Below are 25,163 nucleotides of genomic sequence, written 5' to 3'. Positions count from 1 at the left end.
GGGGAACACAGCTCAGGAAAGTGACCAGGGGATTACAGGCTGATATCACCCAGTCCCCGCCCTACTCTGGACCAATCAGTGAGCAGTATGGGTGGAGGAATGGATTTAGTGTTAATGACCCACCTGTGCTGATCTCTGTAGGAGTGTCCTCCTCTATAAATGTCCCCGTTATTCCATCCTCCTCCATAGACTGCTGATCATCCCTCACATACCTCTCTTCTTCTGCTTTAACCTCAAATTCTATATCGATTGGATCTCCACTCTAAACCAAGAAAATCAGAGAGAATATCATCAGAAAAATATAAGCTTTATTATTGTGACATCATATAAGAAATCCACACATCGTCCCATTAGTCTGTGTTCTAGATTCTCCGCCCCACCAACCTTGTAACATTGAGGGATGGTGTGACCTTCCTGTGTGGAATCCCAGGAATACAGAGGACAGGGACATCTCTCTGGTGGGTTTCTGTAGCTGGATGATGCTATCATGGTGTCCTGGTATAGATCTTTGTGTATTTCCTCCATCCCCCCATCCTCATCATCCTCCTCTTTTATCTCTTCTTTAACCTCAACTTTAGAATCTCTCAGGTTTCCATTCTGAATATATAATAAAAATGACATCAATTGTAACAATGCAGATAATGTACAGATCCTAATGATACTATCAGTGATTGTTCCTCATCTACCTGATGATGGTGAGAGATGGTGTGATCTTCCTGTGTGGAATCCCGGGAATACAGAGGACAGGGACATCTCTCTGGTGGGTTCCCATTACTGGATCCATCTGTAGGAAACACACACACTGACTGAATACATTGTTTCTATGTGTTTATCAGATGATGGGGGATCTAGGTGGACCCTCCGTACTGCTCTCTCCTTTACAATAAAGTCTCCTCTTACCCGATGATGTGAGGGACGGCTGATTGTCCATCATGACATCCTTGTAGAGATCCTTGTGTCCTTCTAAATACTCCCACTCCTCCATGGAGAAATAGACAGTGACATCCTGACACCTTATAGGAACCTGACACACACAATGATACAGTCACCATCCAGACACATCCCTTGTCTGTTACTGGATAACGTCCCAGAATTCCCAGAATCCTCCTCACCTCTCCTGTCAGCAGATGGACCATCATGATGGTCAGTTCCAGGATCTTCTGCTCTTTGTTCCTCTCTGGTATGGGAGAAGGAGGGGGAGGCACCATGTTGGGGCTCTGAGTCCTGCTCCATCCTCCTGAAATTGGCTCCCCACTAGATTTCTTCACTACAACATAATCCTATAGATCAGGAGAAAGATAAACCGATATCAATCATCTGACATCATCTAAAGGTCTACAATAAGAACATGGACTATTGACCAGACTAGACAAGAGTGATGTAATGTGACCTCCCAGAATCCTCCTCACCTCACCAGTCAGCAGGTAGATGATCTCCAGGGTGAGGTTTAGTATCTTCTCAGTCATGTGACTCCGGTCCTCCTCAATCCTCATTGGTGCCATCATTTGATCTATACAGGTCTCCTTGTAGACGGATAACTTTGGGAAATGAAAGTAAGAATTATTTGGATGGTATTGGTCACACAATAATAGGATGTGTGTGTGTGTGTGTGGGGGGGGGGGGGGGGGTAATAGTAGGGTTGCTGTACATTGGAGAACTACTACCCCCATGGGAACACATTTCATTTAGACTGTTTAGGGCGGGGCTTGACAAATTTGCTTTTAATCTAGGAGCTAAAAATATTAGGAGCCGTTTTTTGTAACTAACAAATCTTACGGGTGGAACATGTTCCCGAAGGTGTATTTATCCTTTAACCCTTTCTCAGGCAGAGCCGTTTTTGCGTTTTTTGCACACGTTTAAAAAAGAATTTTAGGCCTCAAGATTCCATAAATTCCCCCAAAACATGATATATTTTCTTAAAGCAGACACCCTAGAGAATAAAATAGTGCTTGCTCCAAATTTTTTATGTCACGCAATGTAACCGCAAAGGTCTAGGAAACACAAAATTTCAAAAAACACATTGAAAGTTAATTTTTACAGGGCACAAAATCGTAATAGATTACTGAATTTTTTGGTAAAATATAAAAGATGAGGTTGCACCGAGTAAATAGATACCAAACATGTCAAACCTGTGAAATGGCGACAAACTTCAGTACCCGATATTTATTATATATATATTTATATCTGCTTTGAAAGCCTCCTATAGGTCATCAGTTTAGCATTACGGTGGAGGTCTGGCTTTAGAATTATCACTCTCATTCCGGCGTGTGCGGTTATATGTTATGCCTGAAGCACAATCAGCGTTTACAGTCATAGACGCATGTGTTTACGTTTGTATATGTGGTGGTGGGGGGGCCTCAGTTTTTTGGGGGGGGGGGGATTTTAGGTGCTTTGTGTAATTTTAACTTTTTACAATTAAAAACTATTTAATTATGGGACAAAAAGTGATGATTTTTTTTGGTGACAGGTTCTCTTTATTGAGACATCCAGGGTCTAAAAGACCCCCAATGTCTCCCCTGAGCTCCACTGAATGTAATGCAATGCACATCGCCTCGATGGTCGGCGAAACTGTCAATGAGGACCTGGAAGTCACGTCATACATGTCACTTCCAGGTCAGCAACAAGAAGGGAAGGAGACCGGATGTGTGTCCACTCTCCTTCCTCCCCTCTAGCCTGTGGTACCCTCTATGCCAGTCCCGAGCCTGCAGATGGGCAATCGGGATACATAGCGAAGGGCGCGCATGAGGTGTGTGGAGAATTCGGGTGGCAGCCCAGGCACCAGGACACAATTGTTTATTGCCATGGCGGCCTGGCACCTGGGGTTTGTTGAGCCTGGTTTAGTGTTTGTTACATTTTAGAGGACCCGGGACTAGGGGTGGGCCGAACAACCTCCTGTTTAGTTCGCACCAGAAATTTCGAACATCGCAAAAGTTTGGACCCGAATTATGAACCCCATTGAAGTCTATGGGATCCAAACTGGAAAAATCAAAAGTGCCCATTTTGAAGGCTTATATGCAAATAATTGGGCATACAATGGTTAGGGGGGTCCAGGTACTGCCCTGGGGGACATGTATCAACAAAAACAAAATTTGTAAAATCTGTCATTTTTAAATGAGCAGTGATTTATAGATGCTTAAAGTGAAAGCAAAAAATGAAAAATGCCTTTCAATATAGTGCTGTAAAGTGGCGTATCTGTACCATGTATAGAACCTGCTGCAGCAATAATTGTATTTATAAAGACAAAAAAATGACATTTTCCTTCCAAGCTTTCTTATTTTCTAAGCAATGGTTTGGGGAGCCAGTCTGTATGATGAGGCCACAATGTAGTGCACTGGGAACAAGATTAGAGATTTTTTTGGATAAATTCTGGTATCTCTTCCACAGACTTCAGATAGAAGTAACAGGTGCGGAAAAATTGGTCTTTGGGTTTCGGTAGCGCCTTCACCCCGTAACCCTGTAGAGGTACTCTTGATGAAAGCAAGAATTGGCCTTGCTGTCAAGAATTTAAATGATATGCACCTGACGAACAGTTGCGGAAAAAATTAGTCTTTGGGTATTAATTGTGCCCATGAAACCTACATTAAAAACATTCTTCCAGATGTAATCAACACCCACGATGCTAGGCAGCCTAGAAGTCCTGCAGAGATGCCACATCCCAAAAACACTTAATCAGCGACATCGGCATCAGGGGCTTCATAGCTGCTGGCAATCTAGGACTGATTCCTTTTGATAAATGTCAGATGGTCTACGGAGTCTGTGGACAAATGCATTCTATTATCAGTAACAAAACCTTCAGCAGCACTGAATGCCCATTCGAAAAGCACACTGGATGCAGGGCAGCACAGAAGCTCAATTGCATACTGGGCAAGTTCTGGCCAGTGGTCTATTCTCATGACTCAGTAGGCCAGTGGATCATCCTTCCTCCCTCTTCCTTGTCTTCAAAAATGTGCCTAATACCAGTGTTTTTATCAGATCAACAACACACCTTACAGGAAATAGGAGCCAAGGCTCCACCAGAACAAAGCGGAGAACTCTCCGAAACTATCTCGGTTTCAAGACAAACAAGGGTAAGTGAGGGCAGTTCACACAGCTTTCCACCTCCTTTGCTCCATGGCTGACGGCCCAGAGGCTAAACTCCACATAGCTTCCCACAATGTCCAGGGCCTCAACTCCCCGATTAAGAGGAGGAAGGTACTAGACTATTACAAGTCCCTCAAGCTAGACATTCTTATGTTACAAGAAACACACTTCCCTTCCCAGTATAGCCCAAAGTTCCTCCACCCACACTTCCCTCACTTCTTCCTAGCCAGTGCAGACAACAAAACCAAGGGGGTGGTGATCATAATATCCAAAACCTGCAAATTCGTAAAAATCTCTAACTATGCTGATCCAGAAGGGAGGTTCATTCTGGTTAAAGGCATGCTGGGGGACCACCTGTACGCCCTAGTTTCATATTATGCACCAAATAAGGGACAAGCCAAATTTTTCAATTCCCTACTGAGCACCCTCTCCTCGAGGCTAGAAGGAAGGATCTTCTTTGGGGGCGACTCCAATAACGCATTTAACCAGGGCCTAGACAAATCTAAACCCCCTCGGTCCCAACTAACTCGCCCAACAAAAGAGAGCCTCAAAATAGCAAAGGTATTACACGCTCACGGTCTGGCAGACACATGGAGGGAACTCAACCCCTCCAAGAGGGACTTCACCCATTACTCACACCCTCACAACATTTATGTGAGGACTGACCATATCCTAACCCCCTCCACCCCCCTCCCAGTAGACCTCAAAGTCCACATCAGGGAGACAGCATTATCGGACCACTCAATTGTAGTCATAACAATCCACTCTGGGGACTCGGGTGGGTCACGAGGACAATGGAGACTGAATGAGTCTTTGCTTTCTGACCCCATCAGAGTTTCAGAAATCGGAAAAGCCCTACAAGAGTACTTTACTCTCAATAACACGTAACGAACCACCCCAGAAATGCTCTGGGCTGCGCACAAAGCTTTCATCAGGGGCAGGCTCATTCAGATCTCCACCCAAGTTAAACAGGAAAGGCGGGGCGACATATCTCGCCTAGACAGGGAATATGTCGAACAAAGGGCTCTACACAAAAAAAGACCCAACAAAGATCCCCATATCTCAAATTGACAAAGCCAGATTAGATCTCAATCTTGCACTCACGGCTAAGGCCGAAAAATCCATCCGCTGGAGCGGACATAAATTCTACGTCAAGGCAGACAAAATGGGTCCTCTTTTAGCAGCTAAACTATCCTGTCAGGGTGATAACCGTAGGATGGATAATTCTGCCAGTATTCCTCAAGGTGGCGCCCTTCTGCCTATTTAAGCCTGCTGCTGGTGCATGCTGGTTGCTGGATTATCATCAGCTTCCTGTGTTTCTTGTGCCTGTTGTGATACCAGCTTCCTGTTACTACTCGGCTTGCCTGACTGCTCCAGTGTTCCGCCTGCATTGACCCCGGCTTGGACCTGACTATTCTTCGGCTCCGCATCTGTACCTTGATCGTCCTCCTGTGTTTGACCCCTGGCTTGGCTACCTTCTCTGTTCCTGATTATCCTGCTGTACCTCACCTTGGACTGATTCCTGTGCTGAATGACCATTGGCCTGGCTCTGACTCCGCTCCTGGTTGCTCCACGGCTCCATACCTGGAATCCCTCCTTGCACGGTTGCCCTTCAACCTTACCAGCGCACCCCAGCAGCTCCCTGCTATTTGCTACTCAGCAACAGCGCTCTGGCAACCCGTGCACCTTTGGGCACCGTACTCCCTGTCTCACTCCCAGGGTTACGCTGCACTTAGCCGCAAGGGGCGCCCCCTCTGCAATCCGGCCTCACATCCAAGACTCTGACATATCCCCTCGCATCAGGGTCCAAGAATGTCCAAGATCAGGGTAGCAGGTCAACCCCCCACGACCAACCCAGTCAAGATATTCAAAGCTTACCAGGGATTCTACTTAAAACTATACAGCCTACCCATTCAGGCTTGATCCTGCGGTTCCTGGATGGCCTTCCCTTCCCCTCCCTAACTGATGCCCACAAAGAGAGGATGGAATCATCCATCACAGAGAAGGAGGTGTTGGGGGTCATCAGGGACCTCAAAAAGGGGTCAGCCCGGGACCTGATGGTCTATCCATATCCTATTACAAATCCTTTGCGGACACCCTAACCCTTAACTTCAAAACCAAAGGAGACCCCCTAGATATCCACCTCAAAACGGCATTTATCACAGTCATACCAAAACCAGACAAAATTGATGAAGACGTTAGTAATTATCGCCCAATTTCACTCATAAATAACAATAAAAATACTCACCAAAATACTAGCAAACAGGCTGGCGTCCTTCATCAGTCAATAAATACATAAAGATCAAGTGGGTTTCATACCCGGAAGACAGGGCCCTGACCAAATCCGGCGGGCAATAGACATATCCTCGATCTTACAAACCAACTGGGAGGAGGGGTCGAAACAACAGGGATTTCTCCTATCCTTAGACCTGCAGAAGGCCTTTGATACGGTGTCTAGGAATGAGCCGAACAGCTTCGGTTCGCAGCAGAACATGCGAACAGGCAAAAAAATCATTCGAACGCGCAAACACTGTTAAAGTCTATGGAACACAAACATGAATAATCAAAAGTGCTCATTTTAAAGGCTTATATGCAAGTTATTGTCATAAAAAGTGTTTGGGGACCCGGGTCCTGCCCCAGGGGACATGTATCAATGCAAAAAAAAGTTTTAAAAACGGACGTTTTTTCGGGAGCAGTGATTTTAATAATGCTTAAAGTGTAATATTCCCTTAAATTTTGTACCTGGGGGGTGTCTATAGTACGCCTGTAAAGTGGCGCATGTTTCCTGTGTTTAGAACAATAGTAGGTGAGGTTGAAAAAAGACACAAGTCCATCAAGTCCAACCTATGTGTGTGATTATGTGTCAGTATTGCATTGTATATCCCTGTATGTTGTGGTCATTCAGGTGCTTATCGAATAGTTTCTTGAAGCTATCAATGCTCCCCACTGAGACCACCGCCTGTGGAAGGGAATTCCACATCCTTGCCGCTCTTACAGTAAAGAACCCTCTACGTAGTTTAAGGTTAAACCTCTTTTCTTCTAATTTTAATGAGTGGCCACGAGTCTTGTTAAACTCTCTTCTGCAAAAAAGTTTTATCCCTATTGTGGGGTCACCAGTACAGTATTTGTAAATTGAAATCATATCCCCTCTCATGCGTCTCTTCTCCAGAGAGAATAAGTTCAGTGCTCGCAACCTTTCCTCATAACTAAGATCCTCCAGACCCTTTATTAGCTTTGTTGCCCTTCTTTTCTACTCGCTCCATTTCCAGTACATCCTTCCTGAGGACTGGTGCCCAGAATACCACAGCAAAATGAAATTTCTAAATGAAAAAAAGTCATTTAAAACTACTCGCGGCTATAATGAATTGTCGGGTCTCGGCAATACAGATAAAAGTCATTGAAAAAAATGGCATGGGATTCCCCCACAGTCCATTACCAGTTCCTTTGGGTCTGGTATGAATATTAAGGGGAACCCCAAACCAAAATGTAAACAAAAAATAGCCTTGAGGTCCCCCCAAATTCCATACCAGGCCCTTCAGGTCGGGTATGGATTTTAAGGGGAACCCCGTGCCAAAATGTAAAAAAAAAAGTGGCGTGGGGGTCCCCCCAAAAATCCATACCAGACCCTTACCTGAGCACGCAACCTGGCAGGCCGCAGGAAAAGAGGTGAAACGAGAGAGCGCCCCCCCTCCTGAACTGTACCAGGCCACATGCCCTCAACATGGGAAGGGTGCTTTGGGGAAGCCCCCCAAACCACCTTGTCCCCATGTTGATGGGGACAAGGGCCTCATCCCCACAACCATTGTCCGGTGGTTGTGGGAGTCTGCGGGCGGGGGCTTATGGGAATCTGGAAGCCCCCTTTAACAGGGGGACCCCCAGATCCCAGCCCCCCCTGTATGAAATGGCATTGGGGTACAAATGTACCCCTACCATTTCACAAAAAGTGTCAAAATGGTAAAAATGACATGACACGGCTTGGGGACAAGTCCTTTATTAAAAAATAAAACTGTCCCACAAAGTCTTCTTCTTCTTCTCTTGCTCCGACGGACCGAAAAAGGAAAAAAAAAGCCGCACCGACCCGTCTCCTCGCAGGTGACAGCTTCATACATGGAGCCATAGGGATGTCCCCGTGCATCAGAGGGGGGTGGACCGGGTGGCCCTGCCTCCCTCTGATGATACGGGGAAGCCATAGGGATGTCTCTGTGCGTCATAGGGGGGCGGGGTCACCCAGGGACGTCACAGGCCCCGCCCTCAGTTATAAAAGAGCTGTCACCAGGATGCGTCATACGGCGAGTGCCTCCCATGGAGGCGGGTTGGTGCTGCTTTTTTTTTTTTTTTGGTCCGTCGGAGCAAGAGAAGAAGAAGACTTCGTGGGACAGTTTTATTTTTTAATAAAGGACTCGTCCCCAAGCCGTGTCATGTCATTTTTACCATTTTGACACTTTTTTGTGAAATGGTAGGGGTACATTTGTACCGTTACCATTTCACACGGGGGGAGGTCGGGATCTGGGGGTCCCCTTGTTAAAGGGGGCTTCCAGATTCCGATAAGCCACCGCCCGCAGACCCCCACAACCACCGGGCAAGGGTTGTGGGGATGAGGCCCTTGTCCCCATCAACATGGGGACAAGGTGCTTTGGGGGCCTACCCCAAAGCACCCTCCCCATGTTGAGGTCATGTGGCCTGGTAAGGTTCAGGAGGGGGGGCACTCTCTCGTCCCCCCCTCTTTTCCTGCAGCCTGCCAGGTTGCGTGCTCGGATAAGGGTCTGGTATGGATTTTTGGGGGGACCCCTACGCCATTTTTAAAAAAAATTTTGGTGCGTGGTTCCCCTTAAAATCCATACCACACCCTTGGTCTGGCATGGATTTTGATGGGGACCCCCACGCCATTTTTTTTTTTTTATTTTGGTGCAGGGTTCCCCTAAATATCCATACCAGACCTGAAGGGCCTGGTATGGAATTTGTGGGGACCCCCACGCAATTTTTTTTTAAAATTTTGGTCCGGGGTTCCCCTTAATATTCATACCAGACCCAAAGGAACTGGTAATGGACTGTGGAAGGACCCCATGCCGTTTTTTTCAATGACTTTTATCTGTATTGCCGAGATCCGACAATTCATTAATAGCCGCGAGTAGTTTTAAATTACTTTTTTTCCTTTAGAAATATCATTTTGCTCTAAACACGGGAAACATGCGCCACTTTACAGGCATACTATAGATCCCCCAGGTACGAAATTTAAAGGAATATTACACTTTTATTGTTTCACTTTAAGCATTATTAAAATCACTGCTCCCGAAAAAACGTCCGTTTTTAAAACTTTTTTTGCATTGATCCATGTCCCCTGGGGCAGGACCCGGGTCCCCAAACACTTTTTATGACAATACCATGCATATTAACCTTTAAAATTAGCACTTTTGATTTCTCCCATAGACTTTTAAAGGGTGTTCCGCGGCTTTCGAATTTCCCACGAACACCCCAAATTGTTCGCTATTCGGCGAACGGGCGAACAGCCAATGTTCGAGTCGAACTCATGTTCTAACCGAACATAAAGCTCATCCCTAACGGTGTCCTGGTCTTACATCTTTTCTCTCTTAGAGCGATGGGGTTTTGGTAACCGCTTCATGGGACTCCTACATGCTATACTCACAACCGAAGGCTCTCATCCATCTCCAGGGGCACTACTCCAAACCAATAGATATCTCAAGAGGCACCAGACAAGGATGTCCTTTATCCCCACTCATATTAGCCATAGCCATAGAAACCCTTGCGATCACTGTCCGACATAATCCTGATATTAAAGGGGTGATCTGTGGGGACCAGACGCATAAATGCGGATTATTTGCAGACGACATCCTCCTTTTCTTGACCTCCCCCCTCACCTCACTCCCCAATCTGTGGCAAGTACTGGAAGACTTTGCCAAAATCTCGGGTCTTCGAGTCAACTTCTCCAAATCACAAGCCCTCAACGTATCCCTGCTTCTCCAGAGAGTCTCTTTGCTAAAACAGTCTTTCCAATTTGAATGGAACGACACTTCCGTTCGCTACCTAGGCATCTCATTGACGGCCAAAACAGAAACTCTTTACACCCACAATTATCCCCCACTCTTCAAGAAACTGGAGACAGACCTTAAACTCTGGTCAAAACACGATAGGCTAGTAAGGATCAACTCAAATTAAATGACCTTACTCCTGAGAATCCTCTATTTCTTCCGCTCCCTCCCTATACCAATCAGGAAAGACCACCTGCGATCACTCCAAAGTAAAATACTAAAATATACCTGGTGTAAAGCAGGAATTTGCATCCCACAAAGCACCCTATTCCTCCATAGACGCAGAGGAGGACTAGGCCTCCCAAACTTACATAAATATTTAATTGCAGCTAGACTGGCCCAATTGTCCACTATCTATTCCAGATGTGAAAAACCTGACTGAGTGACAATCGTAAGGCAGGCCACCCCCAACTTCACGTTAGATTACCTCCTATGGTGCCACCCAAAGACTCGGCCCCCCATTCTCCCACCCACTTTATCCCACTCATGCACTTTATGGGACAGGCTCAGGCACACCCCAGCTCTGGTCTCCGCAGGACGCCCGCTCGCACACCTCTTCCACAACCCTGATTTTCCACATGGATTGGACATCACAGCATTCAAGTGGTGGCTGGATAAGAGGCTATACCGGATAGGGCACTACTTCACTTCTAGCGGTCCAATTACCCTCAGCTTCTGTATCAAAAACTTGGAGCTCCCGGACTCGGAAAAGGTTCTGCTTCAATCAAATTTCCCATTTTTTACATAAAATCTGGAGGGACAAACCCCTCCCTCCCAAATTCACAGCACACAGATTGTGGTGTGGACAGGCCATGGAGCAAAGGGGGAGCATTTTGGTGATATACTCCGCCCTCACTCACCCTATTGAAAAAACTTCTTACATGACGGCCTGGGAGGCTGATTTTCAATGTAGCCGGGAGCTGGAGTCCTGGCAAGCGGCTTTTACCTGATCCTTCAAAAGGATCCAAAACATCTCCCTCATGGAGGCTAGCATTAAGAAAATAACCAGATGGTACCTAACCCCTACCAGGCTGGCGGCCATTTACCCTATCAGCAAACCCTCTTTGCTTCAGAGGATGTCAACTCCTGGGCTCCATGGCCCACACATGGTGGGAATGCCCCAAGATTCGCTCATTTTGGAGACAAATCTTCAATATGATCTACAAGGTGACTGATTGCCAGGTCCCCAGATCCCCAGAGGTGGCCATCCTCAATGCACACGTCCCAGGACTCCCTAAGGCTTCCCAATCGCTAATCCACTTTATCCTCCTGGGCGCTAAAATCACAATCGCCAAAGCCTGGAAACAGCCAAAACCCTCCTTGCAGGCGGTCAAAAGGAAGATATCATGGATTATGACCCAAGAAAAACTATCCAGCATCCTGACAGACACTTCAAAGAAATTCCAAAAGATCTGGGAGCCTTGGGCCCATTATGTGGGAATCTCCCTCATACCAGGTGTCCAGGTACACACCACCCCTCAGCCCAGCAACAGGCACGCATTTCCCGCAGACCCACAATAGGCACACAGCTCCCCCCCTCTCTCCCTCCTCTTTTATGAGGACTCCTATCTCCCCCCCACTTTTTTTACTTTCTTTCTGTTTCCTCTATTTCAACTCAGGTTTCTCTTAAGTTATCACAGTCTGAGGTGGTCTACCTCAAACTGGAAGAATCCCAGGTAATCCAGCCCTCCAACCGGGCTAGTCCAGAAAGGCCTGGGCGATGCACCGGGAGAGGCGGGTGGATTCCTCACCTGGCACAGTATGATCCTGTTAGGGGTGCCAGGGGACGAGGAAACACTAATACTCCAGGGGCCTGACCCGAGTTATTCCTCAGGGCAGCTAGGCCAAGTAAGCCAGTTGGACAGCCCTCCCAACTTCACATAATGTTGGGACAGTTAATAGACAAGACTGTATACTTTTTGTCCCGCACCCGGGGGCCTTCCCCCCCGGTGATCTGTTTAATGTATTAACTTAATATGTTTGTGCATATTGAAAATAAAAACATATTGAAAGTAAAATTATGTTTTCCACGACATTGTAACCTACCAGAATTGGGAAAAGTGCTATATAAACTCCTCTTCTAGGTTTCCTCAAGAGATTTAATCTTCTGCACTCTCTGTGGGGACGGGATAAGTGTCCCCACAGAGAGTGCAGAAGAGTGTCCCCCAAACTGCAAGAATCCTCCTCCTCCCTCTTCTCGTGTGTGTTCTGTGGTGTAGGAACGATGGTATCTGCATAAAGTGGGCCTTGAGAGGAAAAGAAGTCCTCCTCTTCCTCCTGTTGCTCTGCCTCGAGTGCCCTGTCCAAAATGCTATGCATAGTCTGCTCCAGCAGGAACACAACAGGGATTGTGTCACTGAGGCATGCATTGTCACAGCTCACCATCCTTGTGGCCTCCTCAAATGGTGACAGTACAGTGCATGCATCCTTTATGAGCAGCCATTGGCATGGGGAAAAAAAAAGCAGAGCCGGCCTGAGCCTGTCATTGTGCCGTACTCAAACAGGTATTATTGCATGTGTAGCATTGCCAAAGTCGAGTTCCACCTGGTGAGCATGTGACAAATTAGACGGTTTACAGGCAGGTGGAATTCTCACTGAATTTCAGCCAACCGAGCACTGGCTGTGTATGACCGCCTGAAATGGCTGCAGACTCTTCTGGCCGGCTTTAGCAGATCTTCCAACCCTGGGTACCTATTTAAGAAATGCTGCAACACCAAATTGAGGACACGTGCCAGGCATGGCACATGTGTCAACTTTCCCTGTCTAAGTGCTGACAGGAGGTTTATGCTATTATCGCACACCACCATTCCTGGCTCCAGCTGGCGTGGCATGAACCACCTCTGGGCCTGCCCCTGCAGAGCTTCAAGAATCTCTGCTTCGGTGTGGTTCCTGTCCCCTAGGCACACCAGCTGAAGCACCACATGGCACCTTTTAGCCGGACTCTTTGAATAGCCCCTTGAATGCTTAGGGGGTACTTGTGGTTCATAGGACAATTCAGCAGAGGAGGGCATGGAGGAGGGGGGAGAGATGACAAATCCTGCATCATCACCACTAGCTGAATGGAGACGTGGTGGCACAACAAGCTACAGCACTGAGCCCTGTCCTGCATCCTTCCGAGTTGTAAGCAGAGTTACCCAGTGTGCTGTGAACAAAATAAATCGTCATGCTTGCTGGATTACGTGTCAGCAGTAACGTGGGATTTGCGGCTGACTGCCTTGCCCAACGATGCCACAACATTGCCTTCCATGTGATGGTACAGAGCTGGAATGGCCTTACATGAAAAGAAATAGTGACTGGGAACCTGCCATTGTGGTACAGCACACTCTGCAAATACACAAAAGGGGGCAGAATCCACTAGATGGAAAGGCAGAAGTTGTAGAGCCAGCAACTTTGACAAGCTTTCATTTACATGCTGGGCATGAGGGTGGCAGTGGCTGTATTTTTTTTTCCGCTGCAGCAGATGGGGCAGAGAAATTTGCTGGCTATAGTCTACAGCTGATGGTGTGCTACTGGCAGATATGCTGCAAGGACCTGAGACACCCTGCGCTACACCATCATCTTTATCAGTGGAGGCTGCTGAGAGGCCATGAGGTATAGCGGGGGCAGACTGAAGTGAGTAAGGAGGAGGAACAGAATTGTGCCCCTTTTGTGCGGCTTTCAGGTGCTCTTGCCAATGGGCTGAGTGGTGGGAGGTTAAATGCCTTGTCAAGAATGTTGTACTTGGGTACCACATTATGGTAGTGGCTGGCATTTTTGCCACGCTTGATGTGCTTGAGACAAAGTTTGCAAATTGCAACAGTGCGATCGGCTGCACATGTACTAAAAAAGGCCCAGACAGCTGAGCTGCGGGAAGTGGGCCGGGAGATAACAGCTCCACAATGTGATGGAATAGGATGGCTGTTCTCTACTCTTCCATGATGGCTGCCTCGTTGGGGTTGTGCCTCACCCTCACTTTCCTCCTCTACTCTATCTGCAGCTGGGGGAACATGACTGCCAATTTGTGTCCCAGTGCTCTCCCCTCTCTGTAGACTCATGTTCCTGACTTCCTCAACCTCAGAACCAACATCTGAATCAAGTAATGTCTGTGCATCAAGGTGCAAGTGGCTTATGCTGTGTTCAAATAACTCAGCTGACTCCTCCATGCCTGATCCTGGCGCTATGGCAGGAGTAGCTGCGGACAGGGAGGCAAGTTTAGCCACTCTGGCAGCTGCAGTGGACTGCGCACAAGTCTCTGCTTGGGTGACGGAGGATGAGGAAGGTTTAATAAGCCAGTCCACCACCACCTCCTCTGCATGCTGTGACTGGATAGCATGGGCAACATGACTAAACAGAGGAAATGAAGCCCTGCCTGAGGACTGAGGTCGACCTTTTCCTGTGGACACCTACGCTGCTGCACCCCTCAAAGTGCCATGGGAATGTCTGCCTCTCCTTGTTGTCCTCCCAGACATGATGGGGGGCTTATTAAAATAATATACTAAAGATGTGGAAATGTGTATGTGGACGCATTTTAGTTAATGGAAAGTGGTTTTTGGTGCACTTTAACTTAAGTTCTCACTTCACAGACACACTCCACTGATACACTATAATATACTGCAGTAAAACTGCACTGAGGCACTGCAATATACTGCATCAAACGTGCAGTAACGCACAGAAATGTACTGCATTAAAGGTACACCAACACACTGAAATATACGGTGTTAAACTTGCAGTAACGCACTGAAATATACTGTGTTAAAGGGCACGTAACGCACTGAAATATACGGTGTTAAACTTGTAGTAACGCACTGAAATATACTGCATTAAAGGTACACCAACGCACTGAAATATATGGTGTTAAACTTGCAGTAACACAGTAACTTGCAGTAATGCATTAACAAATTAACAAAACGCCCCATAATTTGGGTGTTCATCGAATGGGCGGACAGCTAATGTTCGGCCTGAACTAATCCCTGGGCTGAATCATTCGCCCATCCCTACTCTTGGCCTGTCGGATCAGAAATTCGCTTTTCTCTGTTGGGTTTGTTTGGTTTCTGAACTGGATTTGATTAGTATTAGATCTGCAGACAAGGACTGCTAAATTTGATCCTTCCATTTGCTCTGAGGCAATGCTGTGAGGTCACTGGAGGGTCATCATGATGTCCAGGAAGGGGTACTTCCTACACAAATGGACTCAGCTCTAGGTGGGTCTGCTATATGGTCTCTCAAGTTATCCTCGTAACCGCAGGTGCAATGACCAGCTCGTTACTTGAAGACTAGGATGCACAAAAATTCCAAATTGAAATTTTACAGCATGCAGCCATCCAGAGTTTTTGTGCATTCTAACCTGCTAGACTTTTGGCCCAGAGTTGCCGGTTAATCAGGATAATTGCCTGAACTCCGGCTGCAAGACTCCAATCTCCGGCAGCCTGCTGACTGACAGGAGTGATGTCACTCTCTGCAGTAAGAGAAGGGATTGGATAACATGAGGATGCTTCTGGTGGAGTAGAGAGCTGTGGGGGAGGATCTGTTCTATTCCATCCAATGACAGCCCAGTGTGGGTAGGAGGAGGACAGCAGGGGGAAGGGTTTGTTCTCTTGGTTGCCAAGTATATTGTAGTATCCAGGACATTGTACAGGGTGGTGGTGGGTTCCTGGGGCTCTGAATTCCAGCACCGGGCACTGCCAGACCCTGTGTCATGGGAAGGTATTGGACTGTCTCCCTGTATGCATAGCACTGACCCCTGACCATCCGAGTGCACACCAAGGGGTGAAGGACTGCCCTTCTTCATTCTTGGTATCTTGAAAATTTTTCATTTGACCAGTGAGATGGTGAGAAGGTGAAGGTTGCTTTCATTTCCTGGCGGGAGTTTTGTAAGGTGGTCTGAAAAGTAAGTGTAGGTGGTAGGACCATCATAGACCAAGAGCCCTATTCCCCACTTAGAGTCCCCCTGACCCTACAGCCTCCTCTTCCCTCAGAGCCCTGCTGCCTGCCAACCCTATAAAGGGCCCAGAGCCATTCAACTCCACTACCCCCTCAGGGGCCGCAAAGTCCTCTAGCCTCAGTACCCCCTGAGATGTTCCTCAGCTCCCCTACTTTCTTCAGACCCCTCAGTATTTTCCTCCTTCTGGCACCAATGGTCGAACATATTCTTCATGACAGGCTGGGGAATGTTTTCTTCCTCCTGACCAGCAATGTATGGGGCTCTATGGTTCATACTCCTGACTACGGATGAGCTCTGGCGTGTTCGCAAGCTGCACGTGCCGAGCCCGCCAGGAAGTCGGCACTGCACAGCGCTAATCACAAGCAGTGAGACATTTCCCGATGTGCGGCTGCAGAGATCAGGAAATACACACAGACCGGACGGCATAACCTGTTGCTCCCCCTCATCTTCCTTAGGGTAAGGTTAGTCTTATTGGATTAGCGTCTTTCAACCTTGAGCAAGGCATTTGTATGCCTGCAGTCCACCTTTGTCTGTCTCTTTGACTGACAGTAATGATCATTTGTTTGTTTATCCTCCCTTCCCTTTTTCTTTTATATATTAGCACTACAACGTTTAAGCCTGTGCTCTCCTTCATATGGACATTTGACGCTACAGTTTTTGGAGAGGTTCCAGGTTATGACCGATTGCTGTTTACAATCTGATTTAAACTTTCTACATTTATGATCAAATTGTGGTCAGTTATATATGGTTACCACTGGCTGATTTGGGCAATCTTACCATATCCAATTAGTAAGTGTTTACACCTTTACTCTTTAATTTTTATCATTATCTATATATTTTTTTTACTTTTTAATGCAAACTGTACTAGCCGCTTTCCCTGTTTTTGTTGGCTCCAACCTTTGGGCTTACCGTGCGCTGGTTGGAGACCATAATCTTTTATAGGGTCAGTCCCTCGGGCCATCTTATCTGGTAGTGATTATATTCTCAATATTGATATCCATATATATACCGTGTTTGGTACACTCATGTTTTTTTGATTTTCTTTTCTTTTTTGTTTTTATCTGTTTGAATCTTAGAGTCTCTAGCTCCTGAGGAAGCGTTCTGCGAAACGCGAAACATGTAGAGCAACTAGAGAATACCCCACCGTGGATCACCAAACCTGCTGTATTTTCTCTGCTATAGCTATATGCTTGCCTACTGTTTGATTTTCAGGGGAAGTATTTCTCCCGTACTTGGTTTAAGCATCACATGTATTTGTCTATAGCCTTTTCTATGTTATACAAATTGGCAGGATAGGACCCATACGGTGCATTATCATTAGTATCTACATTGAATTTGTAGTGTTTTTAAACAATTTATGTGTGTTTAATGTTTTTTATATTTTTCTAATAAAATATCTCTACTAAATATATAGTTTGTAGTTGAATACTATTGTGCCCTCAAAGTCCCATATTTAAAAGTTTTTTCTATCTATAGTCTGATTCTTGGGGACGCTGGCACATATTGTTACTGAGTACCTGCAGAGTCACCCTGCTTACTGAGGTACTCCGATACTAGGTCTTCCTTTTGATGAGAGATCAGGAAATGTCTCACTGCCTGTGATTAGCGCAGCGCCGACTTCCTGGCGGGCTCGGCACGTGCAGCTTGCGAACACGCCAGAGGTCATCCTTACTCCTGACCCCTGCACTCCATCATTGTGTTGGTTGCATAGTGTAATGATTGCCCATAGGGATGCACCGATAGCATTTTTTTAAGAGTACCGGTACTTTTTTCAAGTACACAGTAGAGGGGGTTAGCAGGGCACAGTACAGGGGGCTAGGAGGGAACAGTAAGGAGTGTAGGAGGGCACAGTAAGGGGTTAGGAGGGCACAGTACAGGGGGTGTAGGAGGGCACAGTAAGCGGGTTAGGAGGGCACAGTAAGAGGGTTAGGAGGGCACAGTACAGGGGATTAGGAGGGCACAGTAGAGGGTTAGGAGGGCACAGTACAGGGGATTAGGAGGGCACAGTAGAGGGTTAGGAGGGCACAGTACAGGGGATTAGGAGGGCACAGTAGAGGGTTAGGAGGGCACAGTACAGGGGATGTAGGAGGGCACAGTAAAGAGGGGTAGGAGAATACAGTACAGAGGGTTAGCTCCTCTACTTCCCTCAGTATTTTCCTCACTATAACAGGCTGCCTGTGTGGTGTAATAATTGTCCTTTGTAGGCCATGTATGGTCAGGATGGTCATTGTCTTGTCTATTTATTGTCAGTGCTGTTTGTTTAGAGGAACATATTACTAGAATTTATCTCCAAAATGAAGGGAGTGTTCCTACCCCGTAAGTGGGGAAATGTTCTGACCCTGAAGGGGTTAATCTAGGTTTCCACATTATATATGTGGTATCATCATCTGCTGGAGATAAAAGACATCACAGTGACTATGGAGGAAGAGGACGAACATGACGGGGGGTTACTGGGTGTAAATAGAAAATAAGATCTTATTACCTCCTCTGCTGTAACTTCCATCGATGTCTCCTTCCTACTTCCTCCCAACTCACTTCTCACCCGGAACTTCCTATTTATACCTGACATCACTTCCTGTCTTCCATAGAGACTTCCTGTCTGGGAAGAAGTGAGAAGATCACCACCTTGTGGACCTCAGAGGAACGGCACCCCCACCAGCAAACATCTTGTAGTGTGAACACGGCCTTGTGCTGTGTGTGTATGTACTTATAGATGGGGCCATCTCTACTCCCACCAAGGGGGGCATACATGTAAATATTTGATATTGATATGGACATTTTTAATTGGCAATTACATTTTAGAGTGAGTTCTAACCACAAAGTACGATGGCCAGAATAGGTAACATCTGTTATTCAGCGGGAGAAGGTGCGCAATGTATTATCATTCAGGGAATGTTTAGAACTCAACAAATGTCACATCTTTCCACCCGACAGCCAGAATTTTTTTCTCCACGCATCACCTCTCTAATATAGCATTTCAAAATAATACTTTAATGTGCATCTCTATGGAAATCTGCCGTCAGTTGTACTGACCTTCCTTTTTAGAGCAACTTCATTACAGTGAGAAGAAGGCAAACAAATGGAAGGTAACATTGTATCCTCAGGAAGGTGAAAGGTGGACACAGTCTTTGGAAGGAAGGAGGATGGGCTGTAAATCAATCATGTTCTTGAGAAGAATAAGAAAAGGTGATTGGCCACCAACTCAGATACCTTCTCAGGTTGAGACAACAGTAACAAGGAAGGTTGCCTTCTGTGCTGGGGTATGAAAACAAATATACCGCGCTGTCAGAGCATAAATGAGCAGCCAGCACAGCAGTGTAAAGGTTAAACCACAAAGGGGTAAAAAATGTGCAGCGCTAAAAAACAACTGGTATCAAAAATAATTAACTAGTGAAGATGATAATAAAATCAGAAAATACAGTGACATATATTCAATGAAAGTTATTGTCCATAAGTGAAAATGAGGGACCACAGAGAGGTCCTAATAAGTCCCGAAATGTGATCCAAGTGAAAATTAAGTGGCAATCACTGTAATCGTTGAACAGGCATCAGAAATTATTGTGCATGGCATAGACAGTCCACCACCAGAACCACCAGTCTCTTACCGGAAAGATTGGACTCATACAGGTGTACACCTGACGTGCCAATCAAGCTTTAAAAGGTAACCAGGAAGGCACAGTTTCATTGCATGGATGTAACTTCCAAGTGGACGTTCAAGGTGATGCGTTCAGCAGGTTAAAACCCAGAGGCAGGTCAGGTCAACCATGAGGGTGAAGAGGAAAAGAAGGGGGCATATAGCGGCATGTAGCATAATTCCGTAAAGATATTTATTGTAAACAAACATAAGAATTACACTTACATTCTCCAATGATAAAATTAAGGGCTTCAGAACAGGACGGTATCTGTGGAACCAGCATGGGGTTCTCTTCACCCTCATGGTTGGGCTGACCTGCCTCTGTGTTTTAACCTGCTGAACACATCACCTTGAACGTCCACTTGGAGGTTACATCCATGCAATGAAACTGTGCCTTCCTGGTTACCTTTTAAAGCTTGATTGGCTCGTCAGGTGTACACCTGTATGAGTTCAATCTTTCCGGTAAGAGACTGGTGGTTCTGGTGGTGGACTGTCTATGTCATGCACAATAATTTCTGATGCCTGTTAAACGATTACATTGATTGCCACTTAATTTTCACTTGGATCACATTTCGGGGCTTATTAGGACCTCTCTGTGGTCCCTCATTTTCACTTATGGACATTAACTTTCATTGAGTATATGTCGCTGTATTTTCTGAATTTATTATCATCTTCACTAGTTAATTATTTTTGATACCAGTTGCTTTTTAGCGCTGCACATTTTTTACCCCTTCTGTGCTGGGGTCATAGAAGGAACCTTGTGTATTGGTTAAAAAAAAAAAAAATCCTGAAGTGCTGATAACACATAGAGCCGCGGGTCAATGTAACTGATGCCTATAAGAAAGATGTGACCCAAGTCAAGTTGCCAAGGATCCTTTGAATATTGCAGGGGCCACCAGCTGGCCCTTAACGTTGTTAAGTGGCAGGCACTGATCAATGCCACATTACATTCGGACAATGTAAATGACACCCTGAATAAAGCTGTGACTCAGAAAGTGGGTTGTAGGACACCAACTTTGGAGTGGGATGTAAAGCAATCAAAAAGTCCTTAAGAAGAATAAGAAAAGGTGAAGGGCCACCAACTCGGATACACTTCTTCAGGTTGAAACAATGACAAGAAAGGCTTCCTTCTGGGCTAGGGTCATAGGGCTCCTTTCACAAAGCGGTATCTTACCAAGTTTGAGTATGCAGCGGGCATCGTAATTGACGATGGATCTACACCAGGGGGACTTTTTTATTTTTGCTTTATTAATAAAGGACTTGTCGAAAACTGTCTCCTGTGTTTACACTACACTTTTTTTGGTGAATAAGTAGGAGTACCATGTACCCCACACTCATTCCCATAGATCTTGGGCTTACAGATTTCAATATGCCCCCCACAGCCACAGGCCAGGGTTGTGGGGAAGAGGCCCTTGTCCCCATCAACAAAGGGACAAGATGCTTTTTTTTATTTTTTAAAAAAAGGACTTGTCAAAAACTGCCTTCTGTGATTAAACTACACATTTTTTTTGGTGAATAAGTAGGCGTACCATGTACCCCATACTCATTCACATGGGGGGGGGGGTCAGGATCTGGGGTTTCCAGACTCCGTTAAGCTCCCCGCTCACAGACCCCCACAACCACTGGCCAGGGTTGTTGGTAAGAACCTTGTTCCCAGCAACAACAATGTGCTTCGGGAGGGGTAGAGGCCCCCCCCTGCCCCGAAGCCCCCTACATGTTGAAGTGATGTGGCCTGGTATGGTTCAGGTGAAGGGTGGGGCACGCTCGTCCTCCCCTTTCCTGTATTGCATGCTTGGATAAAAGTCTGGTATGGATTTTGGGGGGGGAACCCACGCCATTTAAAAAAAAAAAAATTGGTGTGGTGGTTCCCCTCGAAATTCAAACCAGAACCGAAGGGTTTTTTTTTTTTTCTTAATTTTTCATTGCCGGCAATTCTTTTTTTTACATTCAGCTGTCAGCCACAGCTAACGACCCATCGGTTGTTAAGGAAGCGGCAGTCCCCGATTCCTTAAATATCACATGCGGTGAACATTACTTATTTACAGCATCCTTTTTTTTTTTCCTTTTGTGAATTGACTTTCACTCCTGTTTTTGCGGTATTTACTGAGGTTTTTTTTTTAGCTTTTTGTGGTAAATAGCGAAAGTGAATAGGTTACCAGAGTTATGGAAATTGTCCTAAAGCCTCATACACACGATTGGACTTCAAACAAACTTTTCCGAGGATTTCTGTCCAAAAGGGCGTTGGCCGTGAACTTGGTATGCATACACACGGCAGGACTTTTCTCAGCCAACTTTCACCAAATCACGTGGTTTTTCAGCTCTTTACCGCCACCCTTTGGTCAACTTCTGTATTGTTGTCTGATCTTTTGCATTGGTTCTGAGCATGCGTGTTTGTACTTTGGACTAAAGTCCGATGGATTTGTGTGTACACACGATCGGACGAAGCGACCTAGGACTTTTGTTGCCGCCAAGTTTGTCTGTTCGCACAGCCAACATTTGTCCGATGAAAACCGGAAAAGTTTGTCCGATGGAGCGTACACGCGGTCGGATGTTGCCTTAAAACAGGTAATTTGCATGTTTGTTGTCAAAAAGTCAGATCGTGTGTACGGGCCTTAAGACAGAATACAACTTCCCACAATGATGTAATCTATTGTAGTTTATTGTATAGTAATCCTTCGTTTCCGAGCATCTGAGTCTTGGTCACTCGATTGTTTACGGACATATACTGTACTGATGTACCGAAAATCGTTTGTTCTGTTATCTTATGAGAACCATTTTCATGCTTCTCTCTTCAAATAATTTTCCATTAACTGATGTGAACGGCTCTCGAAAGCTGTGTACTGCCGGTGCTTGCCACTTCACCAGGATCGGGGTAAAAATATGAATGTTATTTGGCTATTTGCTGAGCTTTTCATATGTTTTCCGTTGATTTAAAATGGAAAATACCACATTTGGCCACTAGTTGGCCCTAATCCCCATACTTAGCGCCATCTAATGACCAAATGTAGAATTGCCCTTTCAAAATCAATGGTTGGTATAATATTGTTGGCTTCATTACCTCACGTTCTTCGATGTCTTCTGTACTCATAAGTGTATGATCTCAGTTATTTGTATGAAATCACGTCTGATGGAGGAAACTAAGGGGTCTATTTTTAAAGAATATTAGTTGAGGATTGTGACAAACATTTGCCCAGCCGTGAAAAATTCTGTCCATTTTATAATGAACACAGTGATTTCCTATGATCCTCAGCTCCATCTAGTGTTTATAATGCAGTATTTTTTCCTGAAAGACCTTCATCAGTAAAACTAGTGCAACACCGCATTATGGCCACAAGATGGAGCCAATGATCATAGGAAATCATCATAATAAATAAAATATGGCAAAATTCATCACAGTTGGGCGAATGTGCATCATATTTCTTCAAGGAGTTTTAAAAAACAGTCCTGTAAGTGTTTGTGAAATCTTCCACCACAAAATGTACTCAGCCAATGAGAGGTAATGACTCCATTTTTATTTTAAAAGGCCTAGAGGACCACCTTTTAAGAGTTGGGGTTAACGTGTTTTGTCCTGGAAGACGACTTGAGAAAACAGACCTCTTGTAAGAGTTTACACCACAAAATGTACTCAGCCAATGAGAGGTAATGACTCTCCTTTTTATTTTAAAAGGCCTAGAGGACCACCTTTTAAGAGGTGGGGTTAACGTGTTTCGTCCTGGAAGACGACTTGAGAAAACAGACCTCTTGTAAGAGTTTACACCACAAAATGTACTCAGCCAATGAGAGGTAATGACTCCATTTTTATTTTTCTCCTGCTATCAATGGCCAACAAGGTACAACACTTCATCCATGTCTTTGGTGATCTCTGATCTCCTTATCAACTGTTTCTTCCATGATGAAGATCAGCCATGGAATATATCTGAGGTGTATATCAGGGTGTGCTTCTTCCCCACATGTCCAGCAACATTCATATACAAGACATTTCCCGCACTCACTAATACACCTCGAGGGTTGTGTGGGACCCCTGATGTACAGGAAGTCAGGACTTCAGTGAGGAACAATTCCCTCACTCAGGACAGGGGAGTGGCTTCTCCCCATGTGCAGTTTCTCATGTTTGTAAAGACTGCACTTATGTGAAAAACGTTTCCCGCACACAAGACAGAAATGCGGCTTTTCCCCCGTGTGAGATCTCTGATGTGTGGTAAGATTGGACTTCATTGAAAAACATTTCCCGCACTCAGGACAAGAATACGGCTTCACCCCCGTATGAGATCTCTGATGTATGGAAAAATTGGACTTCTCTGTAAAACATTTCCCGCACTCTGGACAGAAATATGGCTTCTCCCCCGTGTGAGACCTCTGATGACGGTAAAGAGTGGACTTCTCTTGAAAACATTTTCCACACTCAGGGCAGGAATATGGCTTCACACCCATGTGAGATCTCTGATGTGAGTTAAGACTAGACTTCAGTGAAAAAAATTTCCCGCACTCAGGGCAGGAATACGGCTTCTCCCCCGTGTGAGATCTCTGATGCAAGTTAAGACTGGACTTCTGTGAAAAACATTTCCCACACTCAGGACAGGAATATGGCTTCTCCCCTGTGTGAGATCTCTGATGGCTGTAAAGCATGCACTTCAGTAAAAAACATTTCCCACACTCAGTACAGGAATACGGCTTCTCACCCGTGTGAGATCTTTGATGACGGTAAAGAGTGGACTTCGATTGAAACCATTTCCCACACTTAGTACAGGAATACGGCTTCTCTCCCGTGTGAGATCTTTGATGACGGTAAAGAGTGGACTTCACTTGAAAACATTTCCCACACTCAGTACAGGAATACGGCTTCTCTCCCGTGTGAGATCTCTGATGTGTGTAAAGAGTGGACTTCTGTGAAAAACATTTCCCGCACTCAGTACATGAAAACCTCTTATCTGTTGGAAGGACGGCACTGTCCCTCACAGTCTGAGGTTCCTCAGGATAAGAGGAATACGATGGTCCGGCACCGTCCCGCACAGTCTGAGGTTCCTCAGGATAAGAGGAATACGATGGTCCGGCACCGTCCCGCACAGTCTGAGGTTCCTCAGGATAAGAGGAATACGATGGTCCGGCACCGTCCCTCACAGTCTGAGGTTCCTCAGGATAAGAGGAATACGATGGTCCGGCACCGTCCCGCACAGTCTGAGGTTCCTCAGGATAAGAGGAATACGATGGTCCATCTACACTGTGTGGTGCCGGATGGATATTTGAGGTAGTCGGGTTTTCTCCTGGACTATACTGTGTGATGTCCTCATCTTCTACTTTACAGTCTGGAGACAAAGTGAGACAATCCTCTGAGGTTTTCTTCATCTCCCGTCCATCTACTAAAATAGAAATACAAAGATTATTACTAGACATGAGCTGATTGGTTACCCTAAACCAGGACTCCACCCACATCAGGCAGCTTTGTCTCTGAGGATCTTACAATTCCCCCCTCAAGGTAAATAGT

At 45.8% G+C, this 25,163-nt stretch overlaps 2 protein-coding genes across 2 annotated transcripts in view; both read right to left on the bottom strand.

The window, feature by feature from the left end:
• Positions 1 to 61: 61 nt before the first annotated feature.
• LOC141106833 (uncharacterized) lies at positions 62 to 18,642 on the bottom strand. The gene is made up of 7 exons (XM_073597762.1): positions 18,530 to 18,642; positions 1,410 to 1,538; positions 1,113 to 1,280; positions 901 to 1,024; positions 687 to 784; positions 385 to 597; positions 62 to 262 (listed from the first exon to the last, which is right to left on the bottom strand). The coding sequence occupies exons 1-7, from the start codon at positions 18,614 to 18,616 to the stop codon at positions 62 to 64; spliced, it is 1,020 nt and encodes a 339-aa protein (XP_073453863.1). The 5' UTR covers positions 18,617 to 18,642.
• A 4,741-nt stretch (positions 18,643 to 23,383) lies between these two features.
• The window catches only part of LOC141104999 (uncharacterized), a 43,347-nt gene continuing 41,567 nt past the window's right edge, over positions 23,384 to 25,163 (bottom strand). Inside the window, exon 3 of the mRNA XM_073594806.1 lies at positions 23,384 to 24,602. Coding sequence (XP_073450907.1) covers positions 23,726 to 24,602 — 877 coding nt within the window. The 3' untranslated portion in view covers positions 23,384 to 23,725. The remainder of the gene's footprint in view (positions 24,603 to 25,163) is intronic.

Source organism: Aquarana catesbeiana, linkage group LG08 (genome assembly GCF_042186555.1).
Source record: "Aquarana catesbeiana isolate 2022-GZ linkage group LG08, ASM4218655v1, whole genome shotgun sequence".
NCBI classification, from domain to species: Eukaryota; Metazoa; Chordata; class Amphibia; order Anura; family Ranidae; genus Aquarana; species Aquarana catesbeiana.
This window is presented reverse-complemented; position numbering and strand designations above follow the sequence as displayed.